Source organism: Notolabrus celidotus, chromosome 14 (assembly GCF_009762535.1).
Source record: "Notolabrus celidotus isolate fNotCel1 chromosome 14, fNotCel1.pri, whole genome shotgun sequence".
Taxonomy (NCBI): Eukaryota; Metazoa; Chordata; class Actinopteri; order Labriformes; family Labridae; genus Notolabrus; species Notolabrus celidotus.
Window position 1 is genome coordinate 18700462 of NC_048285.1, and position 26391 is coordinate 18726852.

The following is a 26391-nucleotide window of genomic DNA, read 5'->3' on the forward strand; positions in this document are numbered from 1 at the left end:
TTTGTATATCACTCACATGAAGATTTAGCACAAACTTGTAAGATAAAAGTAATGGTATACCTCCCCCCAAAAATAAATAGATGCAACACCTGTATAATTGTTTAATCAACGGTAGAGGAAAAATTGCAAAAACTAAATCAAATCAATCATTTTTTTTTTTACATTTTTCTTTTCTTTTTTTTGTCCTTGTTTCAATCAGTAGTCCATGGCCCATAACTCACACCAAAAAACGCTATGGTCTCCTAACGATCCGTCCAGTGCGAGTGGTTGGTAGGTCACCAACATATGTCCCACAAGGCAGTACAGGAGGATCAAACCCCCTTGGGTGAACAGGGGAGACCTGACCAGAAGGCCGCAATATATGAAACAGAAGTCTTTCAAACTTTATTAAAGACTCAACGATCTAAATACTTAGACCAAAATAAAATCTCATCTTACACTACAGAGGCTTATACCAATTCTTATCAATGGCTGAAGGATAAAGGATAATCACACTAGGATCCTCCAGAATTATTTGACTTAACTGTTTTATTTCTGAAGTAGGATAACTTAAATTTAAATGTTACTGTGTGATGACATACAGTTAGGCCACTTGGTATTAAAATTGCTCACACTCTTAGTAGGCACTCATACAGCATTATTTTAATTGTATTCTTGCCTTAGTAAATCCTCTGTATATTCTCTTTTATTATTTCTTTACAACACTTACTATTTGGAGGGTATGCGGGTGACACACCATGTCCCAGACTCAGTATAGCTTTACCATCTGGCTGTTCCACAAATAGGCCTGAGAGTGGACTCGGCACTGCCTTGAATCCCTGCTCAGGAATACAACATAGAACAAACATAAACATATGTAAACACTGATTAGAATAACCAGGAAACACACAGGGGGGTAGGGCAAGTGCGAGGTGTTTCCTCCAGTTTCATACCGATGATTAAGCCTCAAAAGATAAGTTTACTTCAGGATGAGTCAGGCTACTTTTAGAGGGTTATTCAATGCAAGGGTGAGTCATTTATCTGTCACTATCTAGACCTAGTGCTGTCACAAGTTATTTGTAAAGAGAGAGGCTCACACTCGCGGAGGTAAGAAGGCAGTTCACTCAAAAGATCACAGCTGTCTTTATTCACAAAGTTCATAACAAAAGATACAACGTATCAAATGCTACATATACATAATAAAACAAAACCCTCATGACAGGACAAATTTTCCTCATTAGAAATAAAAGACGCCAAACAATTAACAGCAGATTGTTTAACTGAATAAGACTAACATTCATGAAATAAAAAGGATATCAGGACCTGAAACTATTTATTTACTCAAGTTTTCAAAGGATTTTTCAACTGGTAAGAAATATTAGACAAAGTAAGAAACTCTGTGATGTTCTTCAATGAGACAAAAAGAATATGATGTGGATTGAGACATTAAAATGGAGTCAAATGCCCTCCAGAACACAAATGATCCACGTAGTTGTTCTTCAAGGAACAGGACTTCCCATGAGCCTCTCCTGTCGCAGAGAGATCAATCTGTTGAGCCACAGTTCCTCCGCCTTCTCCTTGTCCATGAACAACTGCAGGAGAATTTAGAGGAGACATGTTAGTAAGTACAGAAAAGCTGAACAAACTAAATTTGTTCAAAACATACTTAGTTCACCTCCTGTTTGCTTTTCTTGGATAAATTAAGCAATTGAAGTTGTACCCTACAGTCTCCCCAGAGTCATACTTTTTTTTTTTGCTGACGCTGATAGTATCTGTCAAGTCACAGGACTCAGTCCAAACCTCCTATACTAAAAAAATGACAGAAACAAGCTATGTCTCCTCCTGAGTTTATGCAGCAAGCACACAGTTGCAAGCACTGCCCATTGTCACCCATGATATCCTCATGAGAAGTCTCAATGCAGATGTTTTAACACCAGAATAAAGGCTGTGGTATCAAACAACTCGAAGTCTTTTCCAGTCTGACTAGGAATTGAAAAAAAAGAGATAAAACACGCATCATGAAACCCATAACTCAAGTAGTTTTGTGGGTCTAGTAGTGTGCTAGCCGGGTGACAGAAACAGCCTACATATGCGACTTGTTTTCATCTCAGTACATCACCAGCAGTAATGATATTGATTGTAAAAGGGCTATAAAGAAGCTGCTGCTGCAAGTGTCTGATGAATGAAGGCATCTGTTTATTAGGAAGTAACATAATGACTATAAGACCGAGAGGCAAGGCGCTGAGCCATAGGGAAACAATTTGAAGATCATTTCTATATTCACTGTGTGGGGGAGAGAGATAATGTTGACATGCTGGCTGTGTGTACTTGCTGTACATCTATGGGATGATATGTGTGTGTTATTATGCAGATTGTAGAGCAAAGCCGTCAATCCTTCACTCCTAACCTATGGTGCCTACAGCTGCTCCGCGTGCGTTATCTGTGTGTTACATTCAACACCAGTGAGTTCTTGTCTGTCGGCCCTGCACTGGTGTCACCGTGCTAATGAGGCTGTGTGTGTGGGATGACAGTATCTGGGCCGGGCTAATGGGACTCATCTGTTCTAATTGGAAGAGGAGCTGGAGCTGAAGCTGAGGCTGGGGCCCGCCTGGGGCATATTGCTGCCATACATCAGCCTGTCTGAGGATGTGTTTGTGTGTGTGTGCATTTTCAGCCAGGGGGGCAGAGTGTGAGTATGTGTGTGTATTTGAGGGGGTTATCTGCATACGTCAGGGCATAACTCAGTTTCCCCAGTGGAGATAGATGAGTGGGAAGCCCCAGGGAGCGTTATTGGAGTTTAAAGTTTCCTTCTCGTTTTTCATCATTGGTCTGCAGGCAGGGGAGGAGGTGATGTTAGGAGGCTGTAATCTACTGTACTGCAGTGTCCTATACTATATGAGGCACGGTATCAGAATATGCAGGAATGCTGTAAAAAGTGGAGCTGGTTTGAGATGAAGCCGTTTTTTACATTTAAAGAGGAAAAGTTTGCGAAGTTTGTCCTGCAATCAATAAGCACCATAGTCATAAAAACAAGATCAACTAAAAGATAAAATGAGACGAAGATCGACTTCTTCTGCATGGTGGTTGCTTTCTCGGGTGTTAAAAAAGTCTGCATGACAGCTTGGTTTGATTTTGAAGTAACGTTGAAGAGAACTCCAGACCCATCAGTAAGAGGATTTGCCTTATGTAAACTTACACTGGCATGGGCGAGTGTGTCGCTGTCGTTGTAGACTATGGAGATGGGAAGAGTGATGTCCTGAGAATCCAACCTCTCTGACTCTTGCTTCACATCAGCTGGCTCAACCTGAACTTACAGAAACACACAAAGCAATTTAATAGGCTTGAGAATACGTAAAGACTGGTATGGACACATGATTGAATGAAGCATGACGTGGAAGGGGAATCAACCCTGACATCAGGATTTTAAAGAAAAATACCTTGAAAGATATAAAAAGTAATATTTTGAAAATAGAGCTTCCCAAGTACTCCATCCATTTTAGACACTCAGCACAATTTCTTATGATGGTAGAAAATACTTAATTTTGTAGACTTCTGTACCTTCACCCTTACCAATACACTATGACAGTTTGTATTTATTACACACTCTTTATATGATACTGTCAATAGCGAAGAGTTGGGATGAAGAAAATAATCAAGGGTGCAATAAGTAATTTGTCCAGCAGATGGCAGTGAAGTCTGGCTCATGTAGTGTATGGATGTAAATGAGCTTGTTTCCTGAATGAAAAATGATGATTCCAGTTGGCTCATCTACCCTTGTATATCTTCTCCTCATTTTACCTCTCAGGTGAGTCTTAATGCACAATGTGCTCTCACAAGAGTAACTCAAAAAAACAAACAAACATGTTTTTTTTCGACTCCTTAGTGTGGTCAGTAAAGCCACAACATCATCAGACACATTTTATTACAATTGAATCCAAACAATGAAGGTTTTCCAGTCTGAGCTGATGGGAAAAAAAAGTGATATTAAGACAATATTATTCCTCCATCCCTGGAGGTTTTACTTAAAACCTTAATAAGCCCCGTACTTGGAAGGATATCCTCTCCTCCTTGTTGTACTTGATGAAGAAAAAATATCAAAATTAATACTTTGCCAAGTCAATTCATGTTTCAAACACTCCTAAAAGCAGCCCCGGAGCAAATGTTTACCCAGTTGGAAAGATCTTTTTAAAATTCCTTTGGCAGGAAACATAAAGTGAGCAAGATATAAAACGCACAGGCTAATAAGTGTGGTGATGTGCCAACTATCAGATAGGATGGCTGCTCATCGTAATTCTTTGTAAAAACTTGCTGAATATACATTTCTAATGAATGCTGTCTGTTTGAATAAACTATTTTAAGAGGTACTGCGGCCGACATTAAAGGTTTCACTGGGTTCTCCTCATTAACACTCCTCTAAAAAACATGAATGGCCACAGCTCTTTGCTGAGGAGTGAAATAAACAGTTAACTTAAATTAACATATAAGTTAAATGGAGACTGTATGTGCAATCACTCTGAAACAATAACATGTTTAAGTATGTTTGAATAGAGGAACTTCTACTTTGTTAATTCATACAACTTAGTTCAGAGAGATTTAACATATTAACAGTTTTTATTAAGATTTAATCTATAATGTGTGTATTTAGTCATTATTATCTCCATCTTAGCAAAGTGTGTGATGTAGCTAAAAGACTCTAAAAGACTCTCAAATTTCCGAAGTGAAGCTTGAATCATTCAGACATTCCTTTAATATTTGACTAATGATGAGGAAGCCAAGGAGATTATTCTGAAAACAAACAAAAAGTAGTTAAAAAAGGGAAAAAGTCTGAAGTGAAATTTGTATTTTATTAATTAAAGAATTTAATTTCTAACAAAATAAACCTGTAAAAAGCACAGCAGAGAGACAGCGCTTTTTTTTAGTTTTTGTTACTTCATATTATATTTTCGTTAATACTTAAGCATCGTGGGAGGATTTTAAAGTTTCAATATAACTTTGAAAACAAGTGAAAACAGACATAACATGTACCTTCTATCTGTTTTTGAACCACTTAAGTTGCTACCCATCTGGATAGCTGAACGTGATTCAAACAGGGGCACTAAAACAAATGGGCAAAGTACACTGTGTATGTGCAATCAGAGCAGTCTGTCCAGGCCAGGACAGTCCAGTCCAAGCTGCAGCCACAGGGGTCTCGCCCTTTGTCAGACTCACCAGGATGTGCCCAAACCTCTGTGCAGGTTTGCTGTCACATGTTGTCGCCTATCTTTTCAAAACAGCTATGAGCCCCAACAAATCTAATTCCTGCTCCTTCAGAGACATTTCAATAATGACTTGTGTGTTTTGTCTGCATCTGCACAACCAGAGGGGGGAGAGAGACACACACAGAAGGAAGACAGAGGCTGGCTGCCGCCTGCTGTGGCTTTTGTGTGGGTGCTGCCGCTTTGGAGGCAGCGAACACTGGAGCGTCTGATGAAAACCATCTCAGGTCGGAACAAATGGCGCTGAATGAATGTTTGATTTGGTCTGGGCTGCCTCTGGACAGACGGCACAGCATTGCGGAGAGGTAAATTCAATAAGAGACAGAGTGAAAAGATAGCGAGAGTGAGGGGCAGGGAGAGAAAGAGAGACAGAACGCACCTTTATATCATCCCTGGATGATTTGAAAGCCTGAGGAACAAAGGAATCACTCTCGATGGCCTCGATGTCCTTTATCCTTCGCACTTGCTCCTCTAGAGAAGTTCCCTCTGAAAACACATGTTACACAGAAGAGAAGCCATGAACAAAAGCACACACACGTCCAGAAACACACAGGGCCTCAGCCTTCCCTTGTCATGTTTTTTTGAAAGGCACCAGATTTCATTTGGGCTGGGCTTAGTTGATTGTATGTTATCTCTCTGTGTAATGTTCTTTGACACATACAATATGAAATATCTGATAGTCCCCTATTTTAATCTTGGCCTCCATGAAAAAAAGACTCTTTCTTAGCCAAGGGCAAAGAGATGCTACAAAAGAAAAGAGGGGAAAAAACACTAACAAGATAATAGCTAGACAGTGAATTACACTCAGATAATGCATTCTAAAATAATCAAAATATGAACACAAACTCACTGCAATGAAATTTCATTATGGAGCCTAAATGTGATTAGGTTTCATACAGTTTTCATGTATCAGGAAGTATTTCGCTCTGGTTCGTCCAATCAAACAAAAAGACTGAAAGGGTTTCCAGTAAATTACTCTCAGATATAAACACATCAGGATTCTGCATATCACATAATAAATCACTTCAGGAATTCAAGAGCAGTCTTCGGAGCGTAGGAGGGCAAAAAATAGGTGTGCCAGGAAAGTTAGCGACGGAACAAAAAAAGAAAAACGTCAAGAGTCTGAATGCTCCCATTATTCTCTAGCTGTCAATCTTTCCACTGATCAGTCAATATTCATCCCTCTCTCCCCCATCCATCCGTCCTCTCCTGCACTCTCCCATCTCTCTATCTGTCAATCCGGCAGACATCCATGTTTCTCCACTCCACTCATGTAGGCTGTGTCATGAAAACAGGTACACAAATGGCAACGCACGCACACACAAACATTTTACATGCACTTTTAGAGCTTGCAAACTTTGCACTCACACTCAAAGCTTAGCTAAAGTATGAATATGGCACGCACACACTTACACAAACACACACAAAAAGAGTGTGCAATTCGAGCTAATAGCTGAAATTAATTCAATCCATTAGCAGCTACAGAACGGGTGTCACAACAGATCTTCATGCCGCTGGTGTTTAATGAATAAATGAATATTTGTTCCGGCTTTCACAGCAAAGCATCACATGCTAACTCACACACACACATACATACACACACACAAACACACACAACCTATTACAGTTCACAATAGCACTCAAACAAACTGGGTTTTGATTTAAATGCACTGCAGAATTGGACAACTGAGTGACAAGTGGAATTAAGCCTTCCTATATGACAGACTATGAGCTTGTCATCCTGCGCAGGGAAGATGTGAGCACCGACGCATCGCACAGCGGCACCAAAAATATTCATTACCTTGACTGGGCTGCTCGATGAAGACTGAACACTGGCCCAATATCCTCCTGGAGACTGTGGCCTGTCCCTCACACCACTACCACCAGCACATGCACAGCTGTATGAGTGTTGAAACTAAAACAATTAATTCAATGTGTACAATCTTAATTATTGTGTGGTTTACTTTTCCACCCTACACACTTGTACCTACACACATACATCCTTCACATCTGCTAGAATCTCCTTGGCAGGCCCATCTGATTCTGGGCTGTCCGAGAGCTCTGCATGAATCCATTAAGACCTCAGACTTTTTGACAAACACATTATTAGTAGATAAAATGACTTCCATATGCTGTTTGTCAGATGTCAGTGGGAAAAGATATGTATTTCATGAGAAAATCAAAAATAATGGACTTTGAGTGCGGGCCTAGCGAGCTCAGACAGACAAAAATCAATACTCGAGCCGGGTGAGCGCACTCTGCAGTTGGAGAGGTCAAAGTTGATATTTAATATTGACACATTATCCGGCAAATTAATTTAACAGGTCGACTCCATTGTCACCGCATTAGGAACGCATTTCTGTCAGCGATGAGAGGCGGATAAAGTGAAAGCTGAGCGAGAGGAAACAGGCAGACAGGAGAAGAAGCAGGAGTACACACAGTTAAATGTACACTATGTGCTGCGTTCAATCAGGTTTTTGGCGGCTTTCTGTGGCATTTGTGTCCTGAGATGCATTAAAGAGAACCAGAGTGTGATCCAACTCAATCAATAACTTCTGTATTGCATCTGCAGCTTAGAATAATGGTAAGTGACTGAGAAATGCATGCTAATGTGTTTGTCCTTGCATGTTTCTTTTCATGCATGTGTGTCTGCATGTGTGCACAACGTGTATAAAAGCGGGAGGCAGAAAACTCACTTGCCATCTCATTACTGAAATTAGTTGGACAGACAGCGGTGCTGATGAGTGGCTCACAATCAATAGGCTATTGTTCTCTCTAAATAGCTGTTTGTCCACTTCATTGATTAAGAGCAGAAGACAGGAGAGAAAATCAAACCAGCCAATGAAAACAGATTTCTGCTCATCTCCTTCAGCCTTGAAGATGGGATCATTAACCGGCAGTTACACACCCTCACCAGAAGAGGGACCTCTTCAACAACACATATCTACATGCTGTATGAGCAGAGAGGCCTCGAGGCGATGGCATCGTCGTCTTTGTACACTTGACTTTGGTCTACAGTTTGTCAATCAAGAGCAGCCGAGCTGAATATATTGCTGCTACTGCTGCTGCTGATTAATTCCAGTAATTGAGTGCGCTAGCGTGCCGGCTAAATTACCGCAGCACTTGTTGTTGTTGTTGAAGGGAGAAAATAAATAAAAATGGATAATTAACTGCGTGTTTTATGGAGGTCTTGCAAATTGCGTCAAATTTTTTGACAGTGTTTTGGAATTATAGGGCAAAGAAAGAGCTTAGAAGAAATGAATAAATGTATCAAAAATGATGAGAAAGGGCAAACTGTGCTGCTGTATTTATGGTGCGTAGTATGACAAGTACAGAGGGCTCTGCGCGTCAGGAAAATGGTGACTCCTCTTCTAATTTGTCCAGTTTAATCAAAGAGTTGAACATTTTCGATTAGTAAAGAAAGGCATTTAAATTCACAGAGATTTGTTTGTAATTAAGTTGCTATAAATAACTTTCTATCTGTGTGCTTCTTGAAGATCACTGACAACCCAAGAGCGATAAATCCCTAATTTTAGGACACACAAGGATAAACATTTGCCTTAGTCTTGTGACCGATGCACAACTTTTATACACACACACACACACACACACACACACACACACACACACACACACACACACACACACACACACACACACACACACACACATATGCAGCAGCAGCTTTTGGTTTCCAGGTTTCAATAATGGACCCTCCACCCCCACCACTCCCCTCACTCCTCTGCACCACGGTAAAGATGTGTAATTCAATGTTCAATTTAGGCCCGTCTCAGTGGAGATTTTTTTTGCCTGCTAATTGATAGAAATTAAGCCATTAATCAAGCCACTAGCCATCATTCAACCCAGGGAAGATGAATACAAACTTTCATAATAACCACCTTACCCATTTTAGCCCTCATTAGCATTAATTTTTAATGTAATTATGCTATTCTTTTACACTGAGCTCATAAATTACTGCTCTTTTGTTGCTGGCTGGCCTTGTAAAATCCAAAGTAATGCTTTGTAGTCTGATCTTTAAGGCAATTACTGGCTTCTTCACTCTTTTATCTCCCTGCATTTCCAATAACCTGCTCTCTAATGATTTATCTCCGCTGTACCCCCCCTCCACCCATCTCCATCCCCCCTCCCTCCAATCCCCTTACCCACTCTTTCTGTCTCTGCACCAGCGGCCAACTGCCCCACTGCCAGCCCCCCCCCCCCCCCCCCCCCCCCCAATCCGCCCACATTCTCCCCATCTCTTTGCAGCAGCCCCAGATACAACAGGGATGCAACACAAACACATGCACGGATGCTTGCCTCAACTGAGTTAACTACCATAACACACTCACACATGTGTATGAGAGTATTGGGTGTGTGTGTGTTTATGTGTGTGCAGCAACTTTGTTTACTATCTCCTTTAGTCATTTTCCAGCTCGCCCTTCATTAGTGAACATCCAGCTTCAGCAATGGCGACAACATCAGGGGAATGCCAAGGTAAGAGACAGGCGCTCCATCTCCCTCTTTCTCTCTCTCTCTCTCTCCCTCTCCTTCTCTCTCTCTCTCTCTCTCTCTCCCTCTCCTTCTCTCTCTCTCTCAATCTCTCTCTCTCAATCTCTCTCTCTCTCTCTCTCTCTCTCTCTCTCTCTCTCTCTCTCTCTCTCTCTCTCTCTCTCTCTCTCTCTCGTCAGGTCTCCTGTGGGTCTTACCTGTAGGCTAGCTGCTCTTGTTTATGTAACCCCTGAGCTGGATAAACACACACATCCACTAGCATGCACACACTGGCGGAGCTTGGCATCAAACAGCTGAGTTAAGCTTAGCAGGGCTGTGTGCTGGGGGCGATAGAGGGGCTCCGGTCTGGCCCTGTTCTCAGCAGCAGCAGCAGCATCCTGGCTGCATCAAACGTCTTTACCGTATGATTCTCCAGGCCCAAACAACAGGCTGCTCCGATGCATTCTCAGGAATTAAACTGAACAACAACGGAAACAAAATGAAACAATAGGTTGCTTATTAAAAACTTGGTGACTTGGATGTATTCCAGAACCAGATGACCCTGTATTTTACAGGTACAGATGTTTATTACACTGTCATTTCCAAAGAAAGAAGTAAGAAACCTTGTGACTTGGCTCATTCCAGCCAATAAGACGTTGTCCCACTGCCCAGAGCTTTAGCCTCACTGAGAATAAGACCTCTATTTCTATACAAAGCGCCAGACAGCCAACTTACGTTATTAAAAGGTGTCTCGTGCGGGCCTTGGTTAGGTAATACTTTTAGACTGTATTGATTCAGGGGCCGCTGACAGGTTCTGATGCTAGCCCTGGAAATGCATCAAGTAGCTAATGAGCAGCTATTAGGCCCATCGATTTGCTGATTTCAATTGATAGCTAGCAGGCCAAAGCTGCACGTCAATATTTGCATAACTAATACCCTGTAGCTTAAGGCATTGAAAAATGAGAACTCAATGAGTAATAGAGATAGAAGAGAAAAGGAGAGAGAGAAAGAGAGTAGATGAGAGCAGGCAGATACAGGGTAATGAGAAAGGATGCTTCAAGAGAAACATTTAAACTATTAAAACAACGCAAATGGCAAATGAGCCAACAATGGCGCTCCTGCAACAATTGTGAGATCTGACGCTGACGCCTGTGATGCCTGTGGCTGCCGGGGGGGAAAACAAGTCAAACTCTGAGCCAGATGTCCCAAGGAGTGTGTCCCCAAGGAGTGGACGCGTATGTATGTATGCGTTTGTAAGAGTGTGTGCGAGCAGGGAGATGTCCAATGATGGAGCAGGTGGCTAAGGCAGTCTAATGTGCGTTCCCACGAGACCACACACATAATACACACAGTCACTCGTATATTACCCCCACCCTTCTGTGAAAAAAAGCCACGTCTCCATAGCTTGTCCCCCCAACAATGCACCTTCAACTACAAACACACGCGCAGGCCGAGTGATTCCCCTGTGGTGCTCACCTTGTTATCACAGTGTCAACTGGTCCCTGTGGAGTTTGTGGCTGTGACGACTCCTGTCACTTTCATCAGAGGCCTGTCGCACCTCTGACGCTCAAATATCTCCCTCTAATATTAATTATCAGGACTAAGAGTTCTCTAAAACTTATACACACAAATATAAATGATTGCTTTCTCTTGATAACATTTCCCAGTAGCTGTGAGCATTATTTGACCTCAGCAGATAAAAGCATGTGATACGTTTATGTGATATCTTATGTGATATCTATTTGGCATCAGGAAATGAAGAGCAGCTGGTGACTGAGTGGCAAACACACACGCTCCTCTAGTGTCTCCGAGTGATAGCGATCTCCTGCTCTCCAGTCAATAAAGGTCTGAATGATGAATTAAAGACCCAAACAACCTGCTAATGACAGGATGACATGGCAGCCACGCGCCATGCTCGGCTATCTCTTTCCACATCTTTCGCTCATCCCTCCCTGCTTCTTTCTCCTCTGAACCCAGCTCTGTTCATCTTTGTTCTCAACTTCCTCTCCTCATCTGACCCTAGTTCAACTGAGCCACAGGGCTATGTTGGTCAGTTTGAGTTGTTACAATTTTTTGACACTGATAACCTTAATCCCCAAAACAGATTATAAAATGTTAAAAAGTATGTTGATACTTGAGACATTTTTATGAATATTTTGCTCTTGAAATGCTGAATCTCTACCATGACATAGAAGATGAGGTAAACTCTCGGTTGTGAAAGTAATATAGGATTTTGGCGCCCCCTGTTTATTTAAGTATATAAGTATTTAGAGCCTTGGTAATGGGAATTTGGGACTCTCTCAAGTCTAAGTAGCCAATTTGGACTGAGCCTAATTGTTAAATCGTGCGCTGATATAGCAGGCGGCCCGGCTTCGGTTCAGGCTTTTAGCCCCTTTCCCCCCATCTCATTCCCCCACTCTCTCTCCCAGTTTCCTGCTCCATCCACTGTCCCCTTTACTCTAGTAAAGGTGTAACAGCTCGAAAATATATCTTAAAAAAACCCTAAAAAAACTAGACAAATTACAAGTAAAATGGACGCCATATACAACAGTTGACAGCAGAGAACTTGTGCAGATTTACCAGTTGGTCTTTCAAAATAAGGGTAGAGCTGTCCCAGATGCCCTGTAGTTAATAAACTTACTATTGACAAGTACCTCAAACAACCCCACTTTAGAAACCTAATCATCCGTTCAAAAGTCTGCATCTGGCTATGGTTGATCCAATCTATATCATCCTTGAAATTAGGGACTAAAGTAACCTTGATTACCAGATCTTGGTTAGCCAAAAAGTGGATTTCAAAACCTGGATCACTCTTGTCCAGATTAAAACCTTTGAACAACAGGGCCCAGGGAGTCTTCCTGATTCTGCAAAACAACTCTGATCAAATGCACGTGTTTAACCTCCTTCTAACTGCACCCACGGTAAATTAATGTTTTGGTCAATCATTCAATCCATCAATGTATTTATCATTCACCATCAAAAGCCAAAGACTCCATTAACGAGGGCTGATGGTGCATGTCATTGTTTGATTCTTAATCAAACGTCACTAAATATTTTGTTTGCCTGAAGATCTGACAAGCAAATCTCAAATTTAACTTATGAGGCTTTGATTGGACAGAATTTGAGGGAAAACATAAAAACAAATGCTACATTCTTGCTTTCAAATACACTGTTTGCATTACAGCTCAAAAACGCCAACACACAGTATTTACTTGTAATTGGATCAAAAAGAGAATTCCCCATTTATCAGGGATGACATGTTTATTGTTGCCTTGTTGACACAGCCCTTTGGTGGGTATAAATAATGCATTCATTGCCAAAAACAAGGGTCTACCTTTCGGGAAACTAGTGCAAACACAGTACAAAAGCATCTACTGTATATCTACTGCATATATGTCTGCTATTTATCTGAAATCCTAGCTAAGACCCTGACTGCTCCTGCTGACCTTACTGCACCATGCTAAAAGGGGCTAACCAAAACCAGGTGTGTGTTTACCTCGCTCTGTGTGTGTGTGAGGGAGAGAAAGAGAGCCATATGAGTGTTAGTCGATGTCCTGCGCCTGGGCAGCATCACAGGATCTCATTAAATAGTGAAGCTTTCACAGGCTGAGTGAGGAGATCTTCAAGATCACAGCCACTTTCTCTGTTGACGGGACTTTGGCGATTCCTGATATTTTGTGTGTTTTCTTATGCTCAAAATATCAAAAGCAGGAAAAAAGTTCTGCTTTTGTTACCTTCAACTCATATATAAAATGTGTCAGGAGGGAGTCAATTTGAAGGAAATGAGGGATTTTTATCAGTGACACTTGTGTATTATGACATTTTTTAAGTAGGTCCTTACTGGTAAGGGCTGGTATTAAACACTTTCCACACACACGCTACTTAAAACAACTTCATTAACTGTCAAATAAGAGAGGCTTTGAAAGATAATGGATATGTGTTGTTAAAATTCAGCAGAACATAGATGAAGGGACATAAACTCTCTCTGTGAGAGTGAAGGAGCTCTTTATTAAGCGCAGTGCTGTTTTAGCGTGATTAGAATACAGAATCCTGCCCTGCCCTTTACCAGAAATAACACGCATTTGACTGCATTAACTTGATGTTAAACTGTGCATATGTGTGTGTGTGTGTGTGTGCGTGCGTGTGTTTGCATGTGTGTGTGTTTGAGAGTGCGTGCGTGCAGGGAAAAGTGCAGCCGTCTCCATTTTTCCAATGCAGGCTGGTCAGCAGCTCTTCTATGAACAACTCTATAATTAGGAGAAACACCACGCAGCTAATTACTTAATTGGAGCAAGGTCTTTAAATTGAAAATGATGTAATGTGAATCCAGGAAAGAGGCTCGATTTTCACATAGATGAATGTCAACACACACAGAAACGCACACACACACACACAGATACACACACACACACACACACAGACATGTTGTGACCTATAGTCTTCTTGACATGTAGCCATCAAGCACCCAACTCTTTCCCTTTAGTTGGGTTGTAATTGATTCTTTCACTCTGCTAGCTCCTGACGGGGTGTGCGCATGTGTGTGTGTGTGTGCGTGTGTGTGTGTGCGTGTGTGTTTGATCGGTGTGTGTTTGAGTGTGTGAGTGTGTGTGTGTGTGTGTGTGTGTGTGTGTGTGTGTGTGTGTGTGTGTGTGTGTGTGTGTGTGAAATGAACATACAGGCATAAAGTCTCCTGTTTGTGTGGTCTACTGCAAACTATATTAGTAAAGGTCATGGCCGTGTGTGTGTGTGTGTGTATGAGGGGGTAAGTGTGTCTGACTGGTAATTAATTAGGCAAATGCCCCTCACCCCCCTCCTGACCTCACTTGTAGACTAAGAACCTTGGCACTGTGTGATGTATTACCCTCCTCTTTTTCTCTTGTGTTCTGCCTTATTGGAGGGAATCAGACAAAATGACAAAACAGGAGTGACATCATTATTTGCATGTAAATCTAAACGTCCTCGCTGTGAATTATATTTCCCTCATGATCTAGATTACAGGAAAGAAATGCATGAAATGTTGTGTGACGGTAATGTACAGTCAGTGCTGATATGTTTGATGTCTGTCACCTGTGTGAGAGGGGGCGTGTCACTTCTTCTCTCTGTACCCTGATTATGAGTGTACACCAGTACAAAATATTGCCCCCCTATCTCTCTCTCTACATTATCTGTCACCTTATCCCCCATTCACTTTACCAACTACACCAACCTTCCTACTTCACTTCTTCCACATTACTCCTCTCTCTGATGTCACAGCCACTTCATGACCCTGCATTAGCTTCAGAAACAAGAATCTGACAGCATGCAAACCATAAAGACAAATAATGTGAACTGTGTCTGTGGAACATAAAAAGACTTAAATTATTAGATTTTTTTGCAGTGCTATGAAAGAGGATCAGGCATTCATCTGACCTTATGAAGAATTACTAAACATAGTTTTCAAGATTCACAAGTGGCTTTAATCTAAGTTAGAAGTTAATTCATGAAAATTTGCTGATGCATCCATTTGTGAAAATTATAAGACAAATTTCCCTCAGTGGACGATGAAGCATATCCTATCACATTGCCTATAGTATGGTATGTTAAGGTATTGTGTCATATCATGTTATGTTACATTGTATCACGTCAGATTGTATAAAATCGTGTTGTTTAGTCCTGTATCGTTTAATCTTATGGTATTGTATCACACCATACACTTTAGTATTAAATCCTATCATAAAACATGTAGGAATGCCAGAGGAACAAAGAGTTTTAACCTGACACTGCTTAATTCAGGTTACTACAATTTAATTGTAAGATGTATTTGTTTAGAGTGGAGGAGATCCCTGTGGAATAATGACTACAAGGAAACGGACCAATAACCAACAGTCTCAAATGAAGTAATTTCACTCAGTTTAAATACATATATAGGAAAGTGTGGCACATGTAAGTTTGAAGATGTGTCTATGTACGATTTATTTGTGTACTTGTTTAATTATTTAACACACACACACACACACACACACACACACACACACACACACACACACACACACACACACACACACACACACACACACACACACACACACACACACACATGCTGTTAAGTGACCTCTGATGTCTAATGGCAAACCTGTCATGGGCCACCACATGGCCACAGCCACCCAGGATGCCAGCACTTTGACCTGTAACAGTCTGCGGGTGTGTCTAATCGCTGCCGTCTGACCACCCTGTTAGACTGCACCAAGTTCACCGGTGCTGTGTATGATCATGTCCAGACACACGCAAGGGGGTGTGTTTGAAAGTGTGTGTGTTGTAAAACTACTTTGACAGACTGGGAATGATTTCTGTAAGAGGACCGAACTACTGCTATACCTTACTGTGGCTGATAGACGTACTCATACTATAGTCAGGGCCAGGACTGAAACTTTAGCATTTCTGACTTTCAATTGTAAAAAGTTATCTGGAAAAGTTATAAAAATTGCAGCACCATTTGTAGCACTGTTAAAAAAAAAAGTATTAACCATGTATTAAACATAAATACATCTCAGATTTTCAAATCAATATAGAATTTAAATCAACTTGGCTTGACACTTTCCAAATCCAACACAGATTGGCCGAGAGATCCGGAAAATTTATATCAGCCTGGTGACTCACGCCAGGTCACTGAATGCATATTGGTCAACTGGTAGCAGGTTAATTGATAAGGCTGACCTAAGGAACGATTACCAATCACAGAGGGTAAAAGGTTGCTGTCAATCATCCATCCACTTGACCTGAGTGAACACAGGCTGGAGGCTTGCATGGTCAATTTCTGTGTAATCTAGCCTACAGCTGAGATAGCAATCAGGTCAAACATGTCATTCCATAGATATCCTTATAGAAATGATTATGCTATAGGCTACACTGCTGAAGAAGTGGGAGCCACACACACACTGAGCGACCTCAGCATCCCATTACCCCGGGACAACAAGGGGTCACATGGGGTTAGCGGAATTCGGCATGCGTCTCCTCTGGCTCACGGGACCAGCAGGACAGGAGGTCACCTAATCACCTTGCTGCACCATCTCCGAGGGAGAACAGGGGAGGAAAAGAGAAGCAAGGGAGGGGGTGAGTGGTGGGGAGAAAATCAACTTTAAATTTGCAGTGATGAAAAATCAATAACGCAGTAATTGCTTGGCTTATCACCACGCAATGAAACAAATTGGGAGGAGAAGGAAGGCAAGGAGAGGGCTGGCGTCCATGCTGCACGCCAGGTTTTTTTTGGCTGCAGCGTGTGCGATAGAGAGAGAGAGAGAGAGAGAGAGAGAGAGAGAGAGAGAGAGAGAGAGAGAGAGAGAGAGAGAGAGAGAGAGAGAGAGAGAGAGAGAGAGAGTGAGGAGTTTGGGCTTCAGTGGGCCAAGGCAAGGAAAAAAGGTCTCCTCGTGATAATTAAATCTTCTCACACTGATTTTCTGCCAAATTTATTTCCCCGGGGACCATAACTCTGATTCAGTGCTTACAAGCCTTGCATAACTAATCATTTCAACGTGGGGGGAACCACAAACCTGAATGAATAGGGAGGAAAGAGGAGAAAATAAAAAAGAAGAGAGATGGCTAGACTGAGTCTGTAGCACTATTCATCTCTAAATCAGTCATTATTTAGGCAGGACAAAAATCAGGGACAAGTGTGGAGTGTTTTTTCTGTAAGATTCTGTTTGAAACCTTTAAATTGAAGGTGTAATTGATTGTCAATGTGCTTCTTTTTACAGGCAGAAAAGATCCTTTAATTCCTGGAACAAATAGAAACCATAAAGCCAATGAAGTGTCGGCTCAATATTCCTCTGACTGTTCCTGGCATGATTGTGTTGAACATAATAACACAACAAATAAGGCCATTTATCTGAAGTAACGACAGGAGATGAGGCTAACTCCACTAATCAATACCCAGTCGATACAAACCAGATTTTCTTACATCAAAATCACTGAGACAGATCTTCCTTCAGTGCAGAGTGCACAAGAGCAATACAGAGCCTCCCTGGAGTCCTCGGGTGGATCATATAGCCGGTGGAGAGAAGACGGTTTAAAAAAAGTATAATGCTCTCTCCACCCTGAGAGAGAATGCTGGGAACTATAATTATAGCTCGGTATAATTCAGACACTCTCCTTATTGGATCCCCGTGTTTTAGTTAATGTGATGAGATCATGGACACCAGATCACTCGTGTTTACCAGCGGATGAATTTCACCGCTTGTCCTTCAAGTGGCAGCCGGAGCACGGCGAGGAAGCATGGCACGCCACACCACGGCCCCCGGTAATTAAAACATTTAAAGCAGAGCCAGCCCCCCCTGTGCTCCGGAGGTGTGATACGGGGGTCACGCGCCTGTAGATTCTAATTTGTGCACCATTTGTATTCATGACAGGCACGTGCTAAATATTTAACAGCAGCCCGGCAGGAGTTTTGTATTGTTAGGCTTTCCAGGTCAAATAATTTGATTTCAAGGCAGATTACATTAAGCGTCAATGTCCAAGCCACCACTCTCACTTGCCTCTCATTTCCTGTCTTTTATTACAGCCGAGATAGGCCCCAACTGAAGGGATACGGCTTTGGATTATACAAGAGCTTGTTATCCGTGGATTAGTTATTATTTTCAATTAGAAAAGGGATCACACCATTTATTATGGACGCACACACCCACACTGGTATTGCATGCCGGGCGGAAATTTTAGCTGACTGACAAATTGTCTAGCAGAGCATGTAATCACACCTAACAAGAGGAATATTATTTCAAACAAATGATGGAGAAGGCACATGCAGCCTTAATGACACTTCTCTTATATTGATTGTCTACGACTGAAGCATCCTACACTTGTTAAGGATCCCTCTTTTTCTCTATATGTCGAACAAGAGAGTCAGGAAACCAAATCCAGACATTTTCTGCTCCAGCCGAGGCCTCGTGGTGATTGACAACAGAGCTAGTTAAACGGTGATGAGGCGTTAATGGATGCTAGGTCGAGGAAGTGAAAGAGGGGAGGGGGGGTGGGCATGAGGGGGGCCTGCAGCTGAATATTTAATGGTCATATAATTCCTGAACGCAGACACACACACAGACAGGTACACACCCAACCCATGACCTGTCCTACACACCGCGTAATTAGGGAAACAGTCCTTTCGTTTAGCTGCCAAAAGAGCAAACTGTAGGTATATATTCCCCTAATGATATGGGTTAAAGAGCTATTATACGTCTCATTAAAATATATGATCTCCCAATCTGGTGCTGGTTTGAGGTAATGGGGACAGAGCAGCAGAAGGGCTCAAATACCAACTGCAGGCTATAGGCTAGTGTCCAATTCAGATCTACACAAATCTGAATGTGACTGCACAAATGAAGCAATGTTTCTGTCAAAGCCTCTAATTACACACAGAAGCCCACTTTTTGAAGCAGCATGTGAATGTGTGGGGATTATTTGGGGTTATTGAGCATTTGACACCAATTTTCAAGCCACTGCTTCCTTTATTCTTTAACTCTGACGGATGTAAGGTAAATAAAGAATTAATATAAGGTGTGAAGAGGGCCTGAAAGTGTTCATGACTTGATCACACAGAGCCAGAAAGACACCTGACTTTGTTATTGGTGCTGTATCGGTGAGGAAGGAAAAATTAAGGCAACTCTTTTCCCAAATTTAAAATCATCTTAATTTATCGAAACACTCCGAGATGGACTGAAATTTAAACTAACTACTATTCTCATAACCAAATTATCCATAGTTTTAATGATTGATCAACAAGTTCATGTTATGATACGAAATTTGGAATGGAAGTTGCACCGATGCACAGTCCCTCTTTTTGGGGGTCTCCCAGAGGAAACATGTGTTTTAATGATCTTACTGCGTGAGGATTCTTAATGCATTTCTGTACGTCATGTGGAAATTCCCAATCCTGCTAGCTACCAGCATGATAGTTGACTTCAGCCATGATATATTTAAAAAAGATATTTTTGGGGCCTTTTTGTCTTTATTTGATACGTCAGCTTGAGAGGGGGAGATGACATGTACCAAAGCATGCAGGACCAGGAATTGATCCTACAATGGATCCAGTGCTACGCAGACTGCAGTCTCTGTACCTGGGGCACCTGCTCTACCAAGTGAGCTGAACCAGCACCCTGTCTACGGGAACTTTGACTTTTGTTGGGCTCTGCCTGCAACCACTTTGCATAGATTCATGTCACCCACCTGTCTTAAAGCTGGGGTTGGTAGTCAGATTTAGATACACTTTTTGTCATACTGGTTAAAAGGATCTTCATGTCTCGATGGCAATCAATACATAATGTGTTCTTAAAGAAGAGTGAAAAAAAAGCTGCTATCTACAGCCGGAGTAAACCTGGGAAAACACCAACCAATCACCGTTTTTGGGGTCCAAAATTTTAAACCAATCAAGAATGCTTTTTGCTGTCTTGCTTCTTGGAGAGCCATCCTCTGGGTGAAATACCGTAACACAGTGAAATATCTCTCTCTGCATTCTATTATGGTCATATTGGTTTAAAGGATGTAGTTCACTTTTTAGATTGAAAAATAATAAAAGGTGTCAAAAGTGTGTGTTATACACGGAATTTGATGTCAAAATTAAACAAGTTAAAACCAAAGGGGAAAAAAATACTTACAATCAAAACTTTACAACTTGATCATTTTTTTAAATCATCAGATGATTCATGTAAAAATGGATCAATAGAAAATAAAGGATTGTTATAATCAATTAATTATTATTATATCAACAACTCCGTTGTGATAGATTGTTAACTATTACGATGGGCTGTCTATCTTTTTCATCTATGATTGTAAACCGAAATGATTGGAGTTTCAGATGATCTGAAATGTAATATTACATTTTTGAACCATTATGTACACTTGGGGATAATAATTGGGTCATTTTTATTATTGTTGGAGATTTTATTGACTATAAATCAAATTAGATGAATGATTTTTTTCCCTTTATTGTGTTCAACCCTTATACATTTAATAAGGGCATAAACAGTCAAACATACAGTGCTTAACATGCTTATTACATCTTATGGAGGGGTTGTAGCACAGGTGAAAAAAAGTGAAGTTAGTCAAAAGATAAAAACTGCAACTGTCCTTTAAAAAATATCCAAGGCATGCTGTGGTACTGGTGTGAAATCAAAACGTCTTTAGATGTCAAATAGCTTAAAATTAAATAAAAATATCTGTGTCGCGACCTCCTCAGGTAATCGGTTGAGTTACAATAATCAGCTGAGTGGGGGGGGATCATTCTTCCTGAATGTGAAGGCCTATTGGGTACAAATGAAGTGATACTTCAAAAATTAGAAGGAAAGAGGAGATGGGATGAGGAAAAGGGCAATTAATGAGGGGACAATGTTAAAAAAGCAGATGATGAAATAGAAAAAAGAGCAAAAAATAAAAATAAATAGACATTGCACCTCTCACAAAAAAGACAAAGAAGAAGCACAACTAGCTTGCAGAATCCAAGCAGCACCTGTATGTGATTGATTGAGACCCAGCAGTGCTTTTTCTTTTATCATTTAATTCTGCTTATTAGTCCGTAAGAATTCTACTGCAGCTATCGTCAGTTAAAAGACAAGTCTTAAAAAATGTGTGAGCAAATTTAGAACAAAAAGGGGGAGGAAAAAGCTCTCCTTGGATCTGACAGTAATGACACACAAAGCATCCAGGCCTTCCTGATGCTAGGAAGGAACTGATGAGTAAGACTTGGTTGCTGTGAAATTCGTAATGCTGATAACGTCACATCTCTGGTTAATTGTTGAACCTCACACACAGAACTACCGCCCACAGTAACTCCAGTTAAACTCAGCCTTCATTAAAGTGCCAGCTGACACACAAACAGTCTGTGTTACAGCAGCAGTCAGTTCGTCTTGTTATAGCTGGACACACTATGTTAGCTAAAAGCCTCCTGGGCACACAAACAGCATCTCTCAGCTTTAATAGCCTAAACAAGCTCTGCAACTAACAAAGGACTCATCCTCCTCTCTCATTCCTGCACCCTTTCATTTCACATGTTTCCTTTTTCAACCACTAGCATCATCTGGCTGCCCTTAACCAGAGAGCCAAACACTTCTTTTAAGTGAACACTACTTTGTTAACTGATGACCACAGGGTCAGTTATTGATCCTTTCCTTTCTCTCTCTCGGTAAAAAAAGAGAAAAACTCTGCTGATACAAACCTCTCTCTTCTCGCAGGGCCCTGCTGAACGCAGCCACAGTTGGCTACAATAATAGCGTGCATATCATAGCATGAATCAGATCTCTGTGGTTTCGATTAGGGCTAAACTAACTCAAACGCATCGCCGGTCTAGGATGTGAATCTATTTATGAACGAGGAGTGTAGGTGGATGTGTTGTTCACTTCTCCCCTCCGTTCTCTTTAAAGGTTTTCTCATTTCAGTCGACTTAGCAGTTCAAGTGTAAACTTTCTAGTTGTGTTGACCTCTCAGAGGCCCTGCGGGGAATAAGGAGACCCCTGATGATCTGATGTTTAGCAGCAGCAGTGGCCCACCTCCTCCATTTTAGCTGTGCTGGGAGGAAGGGCAAAGGAGGATGGAGCTAGCTAACTCTGCCTGTGTGGATGTGTGTACATGTGTGTATTTGTGACGGTGCCACAGGCTTCCCTCGCTACTGGAGCAGGGGCGAGTCATCGGGGCCACTTTGTCACGGGTCTCTGATCTCACTTCATGTGTCCCCGTGCAGGGAAAGGAATAAAATAATGGCCCTCGAAGCAGCGCCTTCACAGCACGCCGTTCTGCACATCTCTACACAATCAAGCACAACACCTTATTTCACACAGAACGAACAGTTGGAGTGAAGGATGAGAGAGCTTAGAGCAAAGAAGAGAAAGAGTCAAATGACTCCAAAAAAGAGGCAGCAGTGCTGTGTGAACTTAGCTATAGAAAGCTGTTTGACTGGGAGCCTTGCTCTGTTTGCCCCGAGCGAGGCACTTAGTCACCACTTTGGCAAAGCTTCCACACACAGAGCGGCGAGAGGCGGGAGAAGCGAAATAGTCAGAAAGAGACAGAGAAGAGGGCAGAAGAGGGGAGGAAATGGTTTATGAGGACAAATGGAGTTGAAGGAAAGGAGAGAAAATGTGACTGTGAGGAGAGGCACAGAGAGGGGAGGGAGGAAGAGACAGAGTGTTTGGGCGAATAAAGATGAAAAATAATAATGTGAGAATAGGGAGGGAGAAACAAAACAAAACAGAAGAGAAGAGAAGGGAGGGTAGGAATTCTTCCTGGGAGCGTGGGGGACAAAAGGAAGAGTGCAAGGCTAATTAGTTTCTGATGGCTGGACTTTCATTTGGCTGAAAGGTCAGCTAACTTTAAAGGTCAGGCTGCCGTGCCTGCTCGATACAAAAATTACACAAAAAGAGAGGAGGAAGAATCTAGCAGTACGAAAACACACACACTGGAAGAAATTATGCTACTAAACATGCGTGTGTGTGTGTGTAGGTAGAGCACATTTGATACTCTCATTTCTATCATGCTCTGAACAGGGACCAGGGTTCATTATTCTACCTTAAGACTCATCAATGCAAACATATCCACTTCCTAACTTTATGTGAATGTGCATCGAGATCATCTGTGTGGGTGTGTGCGTATGTGTGTGTGTGTGTGTGTGTGTGGTAGTTGGAGGTTTCTGGATGACGGGATAAATTTACAGCCTGCGATGCTAAGCAGATTTCTACGTTTCACACCTACTGTGCATCTTTATGTAGATTACAGACGCCTTTAAAATCCTACGGAGTGTAATCTGCATCTACAAGTTTGTGTTTGGTAAATGAGGAGTATTCTGTTATGGCTCATGTTCTTCGCAAGATGAGGGGATTTGTGTGAACATTTAAATATATTAGGTGTGTTTAAGGGCCTTTAATCCCCACTTCTGCAGAGAGTGCAAGGATTAGACAAATACCCATATACCTGACATGAAATATAGTGAAGGTTACATCACTAAGCATTATTGTAGCATCCTTTTCATCACACTGAACCGTATAAAACTTGTTGACTTGCAAACACAACAAGTTTGCCCTTTGTATCAGAAAAAGCGTCTCCAGCTGATTTAACAGTCATGTAAAAACCAGATGTGTAACACATGTCGTACAGCTGTTAAAAAAATAGTGAATTTTCGGTTTCCTTTCCTTAAATGTTATTCAAATATTTAATAAATGGGTTCAGCAAACTTTAATAACTTTTTTCTTGTTTTTTTTACCAGCTAAATTAATATCCCAATGTTTGTTTCTTTTTGTGATGTGTGCCTTTTGTTTCCTCTATGACTGTGCTGTTGACTGTTACAGCCGGTTTGATATGAATGCCAAACCCCACATGTTGGATCTATGAGACACACACACATATTACTCACCTTCCTCTTGTTTCTTGCGGGCCTCCTCCTCTCTCTTGGCTACTTTTGCCTTCAGCACCTCGTCCGTCTTTGCTGGAAAGGAAAGACAGCAGACAGCAGAGTTAGGAGCTGCAGAGCCTCTTCATAGGTCGGTTTCATTACAGAAAAAAATATGTATTTGACACGTTTTAAGAGATTCTATTTGAGCAGAAAATCAGATGTTCACAAATCTGATTTTATTATTTAGGAATAAGCGTTCACACACAAGGGATAAGAGATATTTCAGTATGAGAGGCTTAGTTTTAGAAACAAATTGATAGTCATCATAGACAATGTTTAAAAAAAACCAAAAAAACAACAAAAACATGAATCATGTCTTCCTCTCCTCTCCTTAACAGGCAGCACCTCGCTCCGCTTTCCTTCATACCGCTGTAAAAGTCAGCGCCTCTTCCTGAGAGGTGTTTATCGTCTCGGCATAATGAAAAGCTTAAGAGAAAGTGAGGCAGCGGGAGTAAACACTCGTCAGGGCATTTTAAGCATCTCTCATCACCAGCCGTGTTGTCTCGCCTCCTTTTTTTTTTTTTTTTTTTTTAACACCGCCTTTCCCCCTGAATAATCAAGATGTTAAGCCACATTAAAAAATATAATGCCATGTATGGCAGGACTATCAATACTGCCTCTAAATTAATTACATTTCCGTTGCGGCGCATCATTTATTTTGCAGCGTTAGGGCCTCGGCGGAGCCATTTGCCTTTATTGCTATCTCACTTGGTTGATGAGTGAGCTATGTAAAATTGAGTCTCCAATATCATTACACTTAATGAGTTTAAACTTTGAGAAAAAAAAAGAGACTGAGAAGGAAACAGTAGAGGAGAGCGAGAAGATGAGAGAGAGAAGGGGGGGGGAGGAGGAGGAGAATAGGAGCTGTGCACTGTTTTGGGGAAGTTTATACAATATAAGAGTGGGTGTAAGTGTTTGTGAGTGCTTACAGAATGTTTGTGTTAGGGCACAGCTGTGGGTGTCCGAATGTGGTTTATTGCACCACCTGAGATGCTGAAGTATGAATGTGTGTGTCTGCTCATTTTGTGCCTGATTGTGAGTTAGATTTTGAGCTGGAAGCAAAGATGTTACATAAAAATACAACAACTCTACATTTGTGTGTGTGTCTCAGAGAGTGTGTGTGTGTGCGTGCGTGCGTGTGTTGATGCAGAAGGCCATGGGTTGCGCTAGTCTCTCTGTGACTGGGCTGCTGTTTTTGTTCAGTAATTGGCGTAGACAAAGAACCCGTCACACTGCTGTAATGGCTGGTTAAGTCTGGAGGTTCCGCATCTTTACTAACAATGACTCTACATGGTTGACTGAACCCTCCTCTACCTCCCTCAGCTAGTCTGCATTTGCGTGTGTGTGTGTGTGCGTGCATCTGTGTGTGTATGTGCAACCAATCTATTTCTCTTAGCTAACAGTCATAATTTAGTCAGTTTATGTGCCAAAAAAAGCAAACCGTGAGCTGCACCATCCTGTGTGTTTCTGCGGCTACATTCATGAGTTTTCCTGTATGCACAGATGTGTAGTGTTGTGTGTTTTTTGTGCAAGTGAGTGAACTCCTCTCTGTGTTCTTCAGTTTCCACTTTGCTCGGGGCTACCGAGAGGCAGGTAGGAAACAGAGCGGTGCTGGTGGTTGTGTTGATGCTGGAGAGACGGGGGAGAGAGAGGAGGTGAAAAAAGGGGGATGGATGGGGGCCATGGAGGAAAAAGAGAGGAAGTGACAGTGGGGAGAAGAGACAGACAAGTAGAAAAAAGAGAGAAAAGCTTTGCCTGCGTGCACACGAACAAGGGTGATTTGTCGCCTCTTTTTGTTTGCATGTTTATCCCTCCACCTCGATCCCTTCATCCCTCCCCCAACAGGTTCTCTTATCCTCTCGCTGTCTCTTCTCTCCTTCTGTTTTGCCCTCTCCCACCCCTCCCCTGTTTTTTTCATGCTTTCTCTTCCTCTCTCTCTCTCTTGCTCATCTCTCCAGTACACTGTGCCTGGGGGCGATAGCAGCAAATCAAACTGTTTATCCATCTCTCATCAGCGCGCAGCCTCACGGGGCTTCTGCCCCCTCAAAACAATGAAAGTAGGCCTTAGCGCTGAGCCAGGGATACGATTTAATTACATCAATAAGCAGCTCTGCTTTAAAAGGAGATAAAGTACAAAAAAAAGATGTTACAGCAACACACTTTGCTGCACTTTCATGAAAAGCCTGTTAACGTTATAGTCGTAAAAAGCACGTGAGAAACATTCACACCTAGAAATAAAGACACCTCCTTGTGCAAAGGCTTCTTATAAGA

The 26391-nt window shown here is 41.7% G+C and overlaps 1 protein-coding gene across 1 annotated transcript; it reads right to left on the reverse strand.

The window, feature by feature from the left end:
* Positions 1-1083: 1083 nt before the first annotated feature.
* Positions 1084-24485, reverse strand: LOC117825667 (serine/Arginine-related protein 53-like). The gene is made up of 5 exons (XM_034701584.1): positions 24466-24485; positions 24082-24200; positions 5614-5720; positions 3176-3283; positions 1084-1571 (listed from the first exon to the last, which is right to left on the reverse strand). The coding sequence occupies exons 1-5, from the start codon at positions 24483-24485 to the stop codon at positions 1479-1481; spliced, it is 447 nt and encodes a 148-aa protein (XP_034557475.1). The 3' UTR covers positions 1084-1478.
* Positions 24486-26391: the final 1906 nt, after the last annotated feature.